The sequence below is a fragment of the Salvia miltiorrhiza genome, chromosome 3, assembly GCF_028751815.1.
Source record: "Salvia miltiorrhiza cultivar Shanhuang (shh) chromosome 3, IMPLAD_Smil_shh, whole genome shotgun sequence".
Taxonomy (NCBI): Eukaryota; Viridiplantae; Streptophyta; class Magnoliopsida; order Lamiales; family Lamiaceae; genus Salvia; species Salvia miltiorrhiza.
The window spans coordinates 33,724,799-33,739,963 of NC_080389.1; the positions used below are offsets into that span (position 1 = coordinate 33,724,799).

Here is a 15,165-nt window from a genome sequence, read left to right on the forward strand (position 1 = left end):
TAATTATTTTATTTATTTATTTATATCCACAAGTATTTCCATATTTATATGGTATTTCAATCCTTAGACGAACTTCCCAGTGGGTCACCCATCTTAGTTGTGCTGTAAGTCAAGCACGTTTAACCTTGAAGTTCCTTTCGAATGGTCACCAGTAGAGAGCACTTGTAATATTGTTATATCTATTACCTATTAATTCATTTAAACTCTATTTCAATATACAATATATATCATATATTCATAACATTGGAATATGACGAGATGATATCCAAGTGATGTTAATTACAGATCGGTCTCATTTCCGCCCTTATTTTTATGGCGAATAAATATTTAATTTTTCATTAATTTTTTTTTATCAATATAGTTTATAAACCATAAGTATTTTAATTTGATAATTTTAATGTATTTTCATTTGCATATATATCCTTATTTTTATGTGGAAAAAATATATTTATTTATTAATTTATATGTTATTAATTTTTTTTATCAATCTACTTTATATAGCATAAATATTTTGATTTTGTAATTATAATGTATTTTGAATTCATTTGCATACGTTGAATTTACTCACAATAAATAGGGGATGGAGAATGATTTGAAAACATGAAATAATTAAATTGTTCAACAAAACACAAATGTAAAATAAAATGCAAGTGTAATTTTGTTTCTTCCAAAACATAACATAAATAAAATGGTTCAACATGATATAGATACGTAGAAGTGCTGCTCAAGGTAGTTGACCCGACCACCTCAGTATTGAAGGAATATTAAACTTAATTAATACTCGATTTGCCCGAGGATCGTCTCTTGGATTATCTTAATTCACCATACATCGATTAAATCTAGCATGCTCCTATTAAATTAAGTGTTGCACCTTGGAGTTAGAAATACCTGAAGAATTCCTAAGAATTCATCAATTCGTCGCTGAACAGGTCAGCCAACTTCAAGCCTTTGTTTGAAGACTCAAACATCATCCAATTGTATTTTGTACAGAAATACGACTTTTTCCTTTTCGAAAGAGCTTTCTGTGGCCACCTGTTTCGTCCAAATCCGAGTTCTGTAGAGGAAGTTATGGCCGTTCTTCAAAAACTGCCAGAACATGATTTCCTGCGAAAATCTGACTCCAGCTCAGATCTTCTGAACTGTATCCCACTCAACTCCCACCGTTGGATGGACAACGAGCTGTGAGAATTCCCAAGGAGAAAATCGGCCTTCTCAGGTTGGCGCCCATCTGCTGCTCTCGAAAAACCCTAATATTGTGTGTATATTATTATAAGAGCAGACAGCTGTATTTATAGACAAAATACAGTCCTAGGGCACCAATAACTGTAGTGGGCGAGAATTAACTCCTACTGGGCACAGGAGACTTTGGGCCAGTCCAGGGACCAGATACAAGGAATAAAGATGGGCCTCTAATGAATTAATTTCTAAGATCAGCCCAGATCATAATTAATTCATAAGTATTAATTCATTCCACTAGAGAATCAATATTGGCTTACCCCTTTATTGTCGATGATGAGTCGGGGCTTGTATTTAGACTTATTAAATCTTCGTATTTAAAATATCCGACATCCATTAATTAATTAAAGCTCTGACAGCATAAATTAATTAATCTCTTTGTAATTCTTAAGCAGTACCACTCAAACTTAGTTATTGCACCTGAACTTAATCAACCTGCATGGTTTAACACAATAAACCTTATTGAGCTCCTTAAGGGGATGTCATTATCCTATACCGGATACGGGTACTAATACAGATAATCAAATATCATATATTGACCGCTATCACCCAAGATACAGAGTACTCAAGTTACTATATAACTCTCACCCATTGTAAGTCAAAGTGATATACGAATCAACATATATATTTGAAATCTTATTAGTATTAAGATTCTATTAAGTCACCGAGATCTTGACTCTTCACTTATGTCAGATAGAAGAATACATCTCAGTGTGATCCTATCAATACGTTATGATGTACCAGTATAGACAAGTAGTCAAGACAAACTCCTTCCATCTATACTGCATCCTAAACCAACGACTCGTCCTAGAGTCATCTCGGCTGTGATCATTTTATATCTCTTAAGGTTATTCCAATTATATGGTCTTCTGTGATCTACAACACACCATATAATCTACTTATATAAAGATAAATGACATACATATGCAATCATGAATACAATCACATAGGAGATAAAATAGTGAACATAGGAATCATTGTATACAAGCATAAAACGTTCTTGCTTTCAATATACAAATCCAGCAATCTCCCACTTATACTAAAGCAAACTTTTAGTATACAATGCGTCTAAAAACCAATCACCTAACACTTCTCACACTTATACTTAAAGTTTCCTAAGTGGGTGGCCTCAATCGCATTCCCATCGTTTAATGACCATTTGTGATAAGCCTTTTGTGAAAAGATTAGTAGGTTTCTCCAATATGTGAGAATTTATTCTATGAGCACATAACCTCGGTTTATGAATAATCCTATAATTTGGTACTTACTCTCCATGTGTTTGTCTCCTTGTGGTTCTTGGATTCCTTAGAGTTTGCAACTGCACTTGAGTTATCACGAAGGTGATCCTCTCACGCAAACTAGAAATCACTCTTAGATCCTGGAGGTAGTGGTCAAACCAAATGGTTTTACCTCCCAAGGAAAACACATAGCTCGAGGTAATTATTCTTTATTCCGGTCAGCCTGAAAATCCGAAACCGTATAATCCAAAAATGAACTAAACTATCTAACTGGCAAACTATCCTTATTCTCTAGTCAGGGACTTGAGAATATAATTTATCACAGTTCAGTTTCCTTAATTAGGACTATACTGATATCTTACAACCATGTTAACTGCATAGCAAATATAAGATCTTGTACATAGCAATCCATACATGAAGCTATCTACTGCGGAAACGTAGAATACTGCCTTCATTTTCTCAACCTCAATAGACATCTTAAGACATATGTCTTTAGATAAAGGAACGCCATAGCTCAAAGGTTGCAATCCTTTCTTGGCGGTATGCATACTACAACGAGTATTCTCAGTATCAATGTAAGACACTCGAGATAAGCCCAACATCTTATTCTAGTGATCCCTTATAACCTTGATCACAATGATGTATACTATACCTCCTTAGTCTTTCATCTGAAACTGTTCGGATAACCACTACTTTATGTCTGATAATAACTCCATATTGTCGCCAATTAGGAGGGTACTATCTACATAAAGTGCAAGGAAAACCACATTACCATTGGCATCTAAACGGTACACACAACTTTCATTCTCCCAACGAATAAATCCATAGGATTTAATGACCTCGTCAAAACGTTTGTTCCATGACCTCGAAGCTTGCTTAAGTCCATAATGGACTTATTTAGCTTCCACACAAGATGCTCTTCACCCTTCTTCACAAACTCTTTGGGTTGCTGCATATAGACATCCATTCCTTCTTCAAGGAAACCGTTTAAGAAAGCGGTCTTGACATCCATTTGCCAAACCTCAAGGTTCATGTGGGCTGCTATGGCAAGGAGTATTCGGATGGACTTAAGCATGGCAACCGGCGAAAAGGTTTCATCATAATCTATACCTTGTTCCTGGCACTACAAGAAAAACGCTCATACTTGACGGTTTTTAGCCGTCATCTATGATATCCGTTGACTGTCAAGTATACTGGTGTCAAGTATAGTACCTAGTATAGGTGACGGTTAATGACCGTCATCTATACTAATTATTCTTGACGGTTGTACATGTATACATGACGGTGGATAACCGTCAACTATAATGTTATACATGACATTCATATTATTTTCTTGACGCTTTCTAACCGTCAAGGAAAATATATTTCATGACGGTTTTTTTCATATTTTGACATTTTTTGACCGTCATGTATGTTTGTTTTCATGACGGTTTATTGATTATATTTGACACTTTTTGAATGTCATGTATATAGGTTTTCACGACGTTTCTATGTTTATTCTCAACACTTTTTAACCGTCATTTCATATTTAGTTTTCTTGACGTTTTATAAGCGTCATCTATAGTCATATTAAAACCGTCAAATATGCTTATTCAGATTTTTAAAATATTATTTCATATTATATTGGTTTTTTCCTGTTTTTAATTTATAAATATTATTAAATTGTACAAAAAAAGAAATCAAAACATACTGAAAATGACCAATTAAACATTGATAACCAATATTCATCCAACAACAACAAAATAAGAACCAATGTTCTACCACATCTCCCAACAACAAAATAAGAACCAATGTTCTACCACATCACCCACAAATTATAATTTCGAACAAGAATACCTCCTCCTCCTCCTCATCCTCCAACTCTATATTCTCAACAATACGGAATCTGCAGTCACACATGTTTAATTAGTAAAAGAAAGTTGCTTTTCATTAGAAAACTAATCTAAAACACAAATAATTTATGCTACTAATTAAGAAAGTAACTTTACACAAATATAACACCATGCACACATCATCACATATATTTATGCAACTCTATGTAGTCCTCCCATTTCATTTGTAAAATGTGAGGATCAGAACATATCCACCAAGAAGCGTACCCTTTGTCAGCATCAGCATAATCAAGAAAATCTTCCTTGCAGGCTTCAACGTAACGTTGATCAACTTCAACAATGTCTTCCTCCCTAAGGTCAGGGTCATGGCCGTCCTCATCTAAATAAATATGACAAAGAGTATGGGATCTGCATTCACACATACATACATCATGTTATGTTTAAACAAATCTTATTGGAACAATGATTTAAGAGAGCTAGAAGAATGATAGGAGTATGTACTCAGAGATTGGCACTCCATCAGGCAGCGCAATGTTGCTCTCAACATAACAATGAACATGAATTAAATAGCGACTGATCGTATATTGTCCTCTGTGGTGAATGAACACCACCACCAAGAGAGACTTTAAAATTCATATTCCAGGCCTACAACTCTTCCTTCCACACCCAAAGCTCATAATAATAACCGGGTGCAATCCCAAAATACTGATCATGATCACTGCTTTTACTACTAACTCCTCGTTTCCGATCGAAAATAAAACCTAACATATCTTCATCACTAAACTTGACAAGCTCATACATAAAGCCACGAGTCTTTGGTGGTAAAGCCAAGTGAGAGAAGCTTTCCTCACTACAATCGAAACATTCAACTCCTGTAAAACCCCGATTAAACCAATAACATTTATCTCTAATACATGTAACTTTAGCATTAAGATATTTGGGCAAAGTAGGATTTGGAATCACCCTCCACGACTTCTTTTTTAACGAATACAAGTCAAAAGTTGTGTAGTGCAGAAAATACGGATTCGAGTAGAACTGTGCACAAACTCTTAGGATTTTGTAATCATCAGATTTAGAATCGTAGCAAACACCACCACCAAGATATACGGTGATACAATTTGGAGAGGCTTCCCGGGGAGGAAACATCTGAACCATTCTAGTTGTGGGGTTGCAAAGATAAATATGGCCAGTACCAATGCTGATAAACAACAAACCTTCGCAACTGTTAGAATCAATAGGCAGCTTTGGATTCAAAAAAGGAAGATCGAAACTTTCTTCAGGAATTAGAGATAAATCTCGCGGAGAAAGAGCAGTTATATAATACGCATTCAAAAGGTTGTGAAGTAAACATGTCAAACACAGACCATTCAGATTTTCTGAGTTGAACTCTACTATCACCAAAGCACAAAATGTAAGGTTGCAAGCTAAGCAATACTTTAATATCATTCATTCATTTAAAATTCACAAGAGATACTTGCAGTATAAAGCCTCTGATTTAGTGGAGCATATTCTCAGGTATGAACTCAAAACAACAAAAGAAATTCCACAATCTAATTCAAGAAATGTATATATTCAATTAGCTACAGTCTGTGAATCCACAAAGTAGTGCACGATGCTCTTAAATGCCTGAAATTTAATATTTCTAGAGGTTTCAAACCAAGCTTGTGGTGTACACATCAATAAGCATGATAAACTAATAAGCACACATATAATTATGAGTTTTCCCAATAATTGCTTCAATGGTGTCGTATTGCCAAAGAAGTAAAAAACAAAATCACATGGAAAGCATAAAACCAAGAGCTCCATAACTGATATTAAATCATACACACCTAGAATAGAAATTCACAAGTAGCAATATAAAATTATAGCATAAAATCGAAACCCTAGACTATCTCAAACGTAAATTCGCAGGAAGCAACAAAATTAGGATTTCAAATCGTCAATACCTAGAACAGAGCAGCGAATTGCGGAGCATGGCGCAACAACACGAAGCAGCAACGGAAGAGACCGAAGGAGACGGGGTGGAAATGGGGGATGAGACAAGTTAGCGGGAGAGGGGCCGATTGTAGTCAAAAACCTCAAAAGAAACACAAATCATTCAAATAAATTGTTTATAACTGCACCACCAGATTATTATAAATAGGAAAGGAATAATTATTAAGGAAACTAATTAAAATAAGATAAATAAAAAAGAAAAAGAAATAGGAAAGAGGAGGGGGCGAAAGCAGCAGTTGCGCACCCACGACCTACCGACCTACCGTAACTCTGCTTCGGCGGTTGTTGCTCTTCTGATCCAGGATACACAGCGTTTACTCGCGCTTCAAAAGATGGAGGCGCGACGGCGGCAGTTAGCGGCGAACGAAGCTCGGTCCGGCTATCCTTGTAAGTGCTTCGATGGCGACGATTTGTAAGGGGAAAGGCGAGATGAAGCAGAGCAAGGCTGGCGGCGTCGAAGCCCAAAGTCGACCACGACCACGGCGGCAGAATTTGAGAAAGGGAGTTAGGGTTTTTATTTTTCTGTGTAATTTCTGCGTATGTGTTTTCAGTTTATAGAGGGAGGTGGAGAAGGACCAATTAAGATTTAAGAGCGAGAACACTTCAAAAAAAAATAAAATATTTAAGAGCAAGCAAGAAGAAGAAGAAATGTTTTGGGCATTACTTTTTGATTTTGTGGCCTTTTTTTAATTTATTTTTTTGTCGGGTTTTTTTAAAATATTATTGTAAAATAATAATACTAATTACTTTTATTATAATATTTAAAATAAAAAATTTCTTCACTTTTATTTATTTACATTCTAATTTTAAAAAGATTATTTAAATTTATAATATTAAGAATAATAATTATTTTTTTTATATTCAAAATTATAATATTATTTAATTTTAAGTATAATATTCTTTAATTCTACTAATGACGTTTTTATAATGACATACGTGATGATATGCATAAATGTCATGTATAGAAATTAAATAAACACATATACATGACGCTTGTATTTAAATATAGTTGACGTTTTATACCAAATGTCAAGAATACTACAATTAATGACAGCTTGTCTAACCACATACATGACAATTTAAATAAATGTCATGTATATAATTTAAACTAACGCACATATATGACGCTTTGTAATGAGCGTCATCTATACTATGAATAAATGACGCTCATACATGACAGTTTTTTTTAAAGTGTCAGCACAGCGTCATGTATTGAATACATGACACTGCATACATGACGTTTTTTTGAGAAAACGTCATGTATTCAAAAAAGGCGCTCATACATGACGCTTTTTAATAAAAAGCGTCATGTATGCAGTGTCATGTATACTCAATTTTCTTGTAGTGTGGGTATAACCTTTCGCCACCAGTCTAGCTTTAAAAGCTGCGACTTCGCCATCCGATTCTCTCTTTCTATTGTATACCCACTTACTACCTATGGCCAAAAAGCCATCTGGTAATTCAGTTTTCTCGTATACCTTCATAGCAGTTATGGATTCTTTTTCAGAAAACATGGCATCGTACCAAGAATCTGCATCTAAATCTTCCATCATTTTTCTAAAGTTGTCAGGGTCGATATCCTTTTGTTCATCAATACGGACAAGATCCGAAGATTCTCCTAATAACATAAATCGATCGGGTTGGACGATAATCCTCCCACTATGATGAAGCGGTGGTGGTACGACTGTGATAATGGTTTGTGTACTGTCCTATGATGCATTCACTTGCACACTAGGCTTGGGTTATGGAATCGCCTGTCTATTGCCTTCAATTTCTTGAAGCACAATATCTGAATTGGATAAATTATTATTTACATAGTCCACTTCTAAGAATCGCTTGTCATTGCTAATAACCACCTTCTGATTCTTTAGGACTAATTGCAAAGATGCATAACTCATCATCGAACATATTTTTCCAAGAGTGACCTATTTCTTCCCTCCACCACACCATCTTATATAGGGATTACATGGTGTAGTAAACTGGGTTGGAATCCCAAACATTGACAATGAATCAGAAAAGATCATTCCTAACACATTATTGCCCTTTATCCCCTTTGTCATGAATGACCCGGTCTCCATCTTTTCCTCTATACAGGATTCGCAGGTTCCAAATGGTACAACCTGGATTGAATCCAATGTACTATTTAGACACGAGCCTTTGGATCCTGTTAAGATAGATGTGACCTACTCTAGGGTATCAATATATGTGTAAGATCCTCTATGAGATTAGCCTTAACTTTTCTCTTTCTTTTGTTCGGTGATGTAAATGCAATATAAAGGTATTTTGTAGACAAGTTATAGTATGAAGAGAGATGTTCAAAATACCAGAATAAACAACTTTGTCATTTCTTATGATAGAAACACCACTATCAAAATGACATAAGATCAATCTATTCAAAATTTTGGAACATGATAAGGAACTTTCAAAAACTAAACTATGTCTTTAGGACTTAAAGACAAGTCTCCAATTGCAACAACTGCGACTCTAGTCACGTTGCCTATGAAGACAATCATCTCATCACTTCTCAGCTTCCTTGTCAGCTTATAAAAAGCCATGCAAGGTGTAACAATCATTATCAGTTTCTTTCGTTATCTACTACTCACAACTGTGTAGAAAACGAGCTGACATGTCTCAGTTACTACAGCAAGTGAAGTACCTTAACCCCTTGCCTTGAGTATTGAAAGAAAAAATTCTCCAATACTCAATCTTATCACACCACTACTCCCACTATTTCCCTTGTCTTTCCTGCCCCTTGGACCCTTCTTCTTCACGTCTTTCGACGAAGAAGATGGCTCTCCTTTGGCAATAACAAGTGCTTGCACATCTCTTTCCAACAACTTCCTTAGCCGTAACTAGAGCATTCAAAAACTCAAAAAGAGTATTATCATTCTTGCTCATAACAGCGTTGAGGCGAAAGTTCTTAATTAAAAGACTCGGGAAGATAGTTCAGGATAATATCGACTTTTGCCTCACCGTCGATACTCCCACTTAGCAAGTCAAGTCCATTAAACAAGTTTGCCATGTGCATGACATGCTCGTGCACTGAGCTATGCTCGCTCATAAAAAGATTACTCTCATCAAATTTAAACGAGTAGCCCAGTCCGACTCTCTGAACGTTTTCTTGAGATTCAGCATGATGCTAAGAGCATCGTCCATGCCCTAATGTTAGAGTTGCAAGATTTGTGACATTATTCTCATAATATAACATATAGCCACATTATTCATCACATGCCACCTTTTATGCAGTTCATTCTTCCTATCAGTTGTCTCATCGTTCGAACAAATAGAATGTGGAGTAGTAAGCAACACAAAAAATGCTAGTTTGTGATGAAGATAAACTCCAAAATGCGTTTCCATATATATATATATATATATATATATATATATATATATATGGACCGGTTAAAGACTTTGTGCAAGAATAAATAAATAAAAATGAGACATAGACATATCTGAAAGTAAACAATTTAAACATGTAAGAACATGAAGCACATTATTCGTAACAATAATATTGTAATCTTTTGATAAAACAATATTAATGAAACCTCCAACTGCCCAAAGAATCTCACGAGTAAGCCACGATCGTGTGGACGTTTACACATGAACCCCTCAACTAGACTATTTACCTAGTCGTTTAATTTTCATCCATGTCAACTTAACCTTTTGACAACGGAAATTAATAGTTGGACCTTAACTAGACCATATCATATTCAAGAAGGGACTCCGATGGGGAGTTGTACATTGTACTTGAAATGATATCTAAGCAGCGACCACAATTTAACCTTGACAATTAAATTCTCGAAATTAGCATACTCACTAGGGCCATACCGCTTTCAATTTAACCTCTTGGTTATCTTATTTAAAATCCATCCTCTAAAGTACTTATGAAAATCATACGAGTAAGCCACGATCATGTGGACGTTTACCGCATAACTCCCACTACTTAAATAGATTTAAATATTTTTAATAGAAATCTCAACTTAACAAACTTGTGAAATCAAACATGAAGTAAGCCACGATCGTGTGGACGTTTACTCATATTCTCAATCACTTTGTCTTGAGACCACATGTGGAGTTCTAAAATAATTTTTAAACACCATAAAAATTATTAAAACAACTTAGTCTTTTTATTTCAAAAGGTTTGATCATCCTCAACACATAATCCTAAACATGCTTTTCTAGAACGCAACACGTAAAACATGCTCGCAGAATTCTAAAATATGCTTAAGAAAACGATAAACCTAGCATGCTTGTCTATGCGCAGTTAATAAACACATATTAACAAGCAATGACAAAACAGCAGGCAAAGAGCATAAATGATTAACACCACGACATGCAAAGAACAGAATAAAAGAAATAAAGTTCTTCGTGACCCATTCGTGGAATTCCAATTCTAATCTATTACATTTAAAACAGAAAAGAAAAACTCAAAAATAGAAATTCGGCCCGAAACTGCTCCATCAGGCTCGTCTTTGAAACTAGGGATTGGGAACCCCTCGGGTTTGCCTCGAGATTCATGCGCCACCTCCTCGACACTCCCAATAGATCCGTGCAGCCAGAGCAAAGAAAACTCGCAGCTAGGGCAGAACTCGCAGCCAGAGCAGAACTCACAGACAGAGCAGAGCTTGCAGACAGAGCAGGGCTCGCAGCCAGAGCAGAGCTCGCAGCCAGAGCAGAGCTCACAGACAGAGCAGAGCTCGCAGACAAAGCAGAGCTCACAGGCAGATCAGAGCTCACAGACAGAGCAGAGCTCACAATCAGGGCAGAGCTCACAGACAGAGCAGAGCTCACAGCCAGAGCAGAGACCACTCACACGCCAGAGCAGAGACTACTCACACGCCAGAGCAGAGACCACTCACACGCCAGAGCAGAGACCACTCACACGCCAGAGCAGAGCTGAAACATCTCCAGAGCCAGAGTCGAAACTCAGACTGCCCAGAGCCAGAGCCGAAGCCCAGAGTGCTGAGAACCAGAACCAGCTCCCGAGGAAGAGCGCAATAGCTCTGAAGTTAGAGGGCAGCAGTTCGCAAACCAGAGTGCAGCACAGCCCGAAACCTGTTCATCAACTCCAAAAACCTGTTCTTAGTTCTCCGTCTGATCGTCGTTGTCATCGTCTCGTTTTACCATAATTACAGATTACAGCCGAAAAACAAAGTACAATAACGGAAGTCCTAATCAAACCACAGATTTTCTCGTGGTGGAAAAACGATTACAACGTCAAAACGACGTATCCCATGAATCAACAGACCACGAAGAAAAGCAGCAGAAAAAAAAAATAAAAACACGCACATATTAATCGAACGCGAATTATCAGACAGAGCCAAGATAACTAATCCAGGCTCTGATACCAATTGAAGGAATATTAAACTTAATTAATACTCGATTTGCCCGAGGATCGTCTCTTGGATTATCTTAATTCACCATACATCGATTAAACCTAGCATGCTCCTATTAAATTAAGTGCTGCACCTTGGAGTTAGAAATACCTGAAGAATTCCTAAGAATTCATCAATTCGTCGCTGAACAGGTCAGCCAACTTCAAGCCTTCGTTTGAAGCCTCAAACATCATCCAATCATATTTTGTCCAGAAATACAACTTTTTCCTTTTCGAAAGAGATTTCCGTGGCCACCTGTTTCGTCCAAATCCGAGTTCTGTAGAGGAAGTTATTGCCGTTCTTTGAAAACTGCCAGAACATGATTTCCTGCAAAAATCTGACTCCAGCTTAGATCTTCTGAACTGTATCCCGCTCAACTCCCACCGTTGGATGGACAACGAGCTGTGAGAATTCCCAAGGAGAAAATCGGCCTTCTCAAGTTGGCGCCCCTCTGCTGCTCTCGAAAAACCCTAATGTTGTGTGTATATTATTCTGAGAGCAGACAACTGTATTTATAGACAAAATACAGTCCTAGGGCACTAATAACTGTAGTGGGCGAGAATTAACTCCTACTGGGCACAGGAGACTTTGGGCCAGTCCAGGGACCAGATACAAGGAATAAAGATGGGCCTCTAATGAATTAATTTTTATGATCAGCCCAGATCATAATTAATTCATAAGTATTAATTCATTCCATTAGAGAATCAATACTGGCTTACCCCTTTATTGTCGGTGATGAGTCGGGGCTTGAATTTAGACTTATTAAATCTCCGTATTTAAAATATCCGACATCCATTAATTAATTAAAGCTCTGACAGCTTAAATTAATTAATCTCTTTGTAATTCTTAAGCAATACCACTCAAACTTAGTTATTGCACCTCAACTTAATCAACCTGCAGGGTTTAACACAATAAATCTTATTGAGCTCCTTAAGGGGATGTCATTATCCTATACCGGATACGGGTACTAATACAGATAATCAAATATCATATATTGACCGCTATCAACCAAGATACAGAGTACTCAAGTTACTATATAACTCTCACCCATAGTAAGTCAAAGTGATATACGAATCAACATATATATTTGAAATCTTATTAGTATTAAGATTCTATTAAGTCACCGAGATCTTGACTCTTCACTTATGTCAGACAGAAGAATACATCTCACTGTGATCCTATCAATACGTTATGACGTACCAGTATAGACAAGTAGTCAAGACAAACTCCTTTCATCTATACTGCAGCCTAAACCAACGACTCGTCCTAGAGTCATCTCGGCTATGATCATTTTATATCTCTTAAGGTTATTCCAATTATATGGCCTTCTGTGATCTACAACACACCATATAATCTACTTATATAGAGATAAAGGACATACATATGCAATCATGAATACAATCGGATATGAGATAAAATAGTGAACACAGGAGTCATTGTATACAAGCATAAAACGTTCTTGCTTTCAGTATACAAATCCAACAAGTATCTCCCCGAATTGAGCCATCCACAACTCAAGGGACTTATGTGCTTCTCGTTCGGCTTCATTGCTGCTTCTTGGGCCGCAATTGCTACAGCCCTATCCTTCGTCAGCCTTCTGGAAGTGCTCCTCCAGCGTGGACATCCAAGTCTCATACAGCCGCTGAGGCATCCCGAAAGCTCAAGTACTACCAGTAGACCCCCTACTAAATTAGCTCACACCGGCACTTCCAGTGCCGTAGAGCCGTGACCTACCGGGATGTACGAGCTCCAAGTAGACCTCATCAAGTCGGTCATCTCGTCCTGTCTCAGCAGCAACGCGATGAATCTCCGCCTAATTCATACATAACAATGCACAATTATTAGAAAATTAATACATTTCACTATGTATTACTAATATTTGATTAAAATTAAACACTTACATCAAGTTTGGCATCCCTGTCTAACACAAAACTTCCATCTCTACGCATGTGGAGGTGGAGGAAGGTGCTATAGTTCGCCGCATCCTGCTGGACTCCACCATCCGAGATCTGTTCATGCATGTATATAAGATAAATAAGGTAATATATATATATATATATATATATATATATATATATATATATATTAAGATAAATACTTAATTCATAATTACTAACCAGACTCTGCTGCAGAATACGACTCGACTGAGACCCTCCAACGTGCCGGCTGATCCCTATACCGACTCCATCGGGCTCAGAGTATCGGTTCTCACGTGCTCGCCTAGAAATGGCCTTCATCTCATCTTGATCCCAGTATGCCTTGAGTCCCGTCCAGAAGGCGTCGGACATGCCCAGGGGTGTCTTCATCCTTTCCCCTGCCTCGGTCTTCTCCTTGAGCTGTCTCTTATGCTCGCTCATGTTGTCACTGTACCTTTTGCGGGCATTTTTTAACCACATTTTTTTCACATCAGCCTCATCCTCAGGGTCCCAAGTAAACTCTTTCTGTTGAAGTAATGGTACAATTAATATATAACATTTTAACAATATATAATGATAAATTTATATGTAGTAGAAATTCAATTACCTTGAATTCCTCAAAATACAAGTCCTTCACCGTTGGGGGAGTCAACTTCCACGTGTACCCGCCTGGGTTCTGAATCCTCCTAAACGAGTTCGTGCAATTGGTGGAGATCCCCAGGGGCTCGATCAAATGACTGTAGTTGTAATCCAATATGTCAAAGTAATTTAAATAATTATTTGGTATAGACAAATAATGATTAAAATTAAAATACTTACCCATCAGCCGTCCTCTAAAAGAGGATCCTCCCGTCGCGCCCAGGGCAGTCGGCTCTAATCTCAGCCACTAATCGCCCTCTGGGCCTTCTAGACCCAGAGGCAGTAGTGGTCTGTGGAGTGGAACCCTCTGGAGTCGCTGAAATGTACGGCCCAGAGCCTGAGGAGGACTATCGCTCCTGCTCAGGCCCAGAAGACCGACTACCGAACCTAGAAAAATCTCTATGATGAGACATGGTACCTGTTTCAAATTGATTCAGATAAGTATAGACACAACCAGTTTACAATTATCAAATAAAATAACAAACATATATATCACATAAATAGACAGTCTGTGAATATAGAAATACATTAACAAATAAAGTTTCTGATCACATAAAATAACAAACATAACAAATGCATTGCCAAATATTCCAAATTGTACATTTATAATTATTTCTAATCATCACTACTGTCATCATCATCACTGTCGTCGTCATCAGATATCAACGATTGATCGTTGTCTTCTGGTTCATCGTCATCTTCAATGTCAATGATTCCACCAAGGGGATGAACAAGAAGTGGCGGGTCAATGTCTACAGTTGTGTGGGTAGACATAATAGTAACAACCTCTTCTTGAAACAGTTGATCTAATGTTGAGTAGGTGCGGTAGTGGAAACTTCAACCTTTGATCTTGCGTTGACTTTGCATGCTGACCACCAGTTTTTCTTTTATTGGTTCGTGCTGGGATAGGGGCAGTAAAACACTTGCACTACCT

The 15,165-nt window shown here is 37.2% G+C and overlaps 1 protein-coding gene across 1 annotated transcript; it reads right to left on the bottom strand.

Annotated features, from left to right (window-relative positions):
* Positions 1-13,366: 13,366 nt before the first annotated feature.
* Positions 13,367-15,005, bottom strand: LOC131018684 (uncharacterized). Its single transcript, XM_057947398.1, has 6 exons — positions 14,861-15,005; positions 14,580-14,649; positions 14,200-14,329; positions 13,794-14,117; positions 13,578-13,685; positions 13,367-13,489 (listed from the first exon to the last, which is right to left on the bottom strand). The coding sequence occupies exons 1-6, from the start codon at positions 15,003-15,005 to the stop codon at positions 13,367-13,369; spliced, it is 900 nt and encodes a 299-aa protein (XP_057803381.1).
* Between the last annotated feature and the right edge of the window lie 160 nt (positions 15,006-15,165).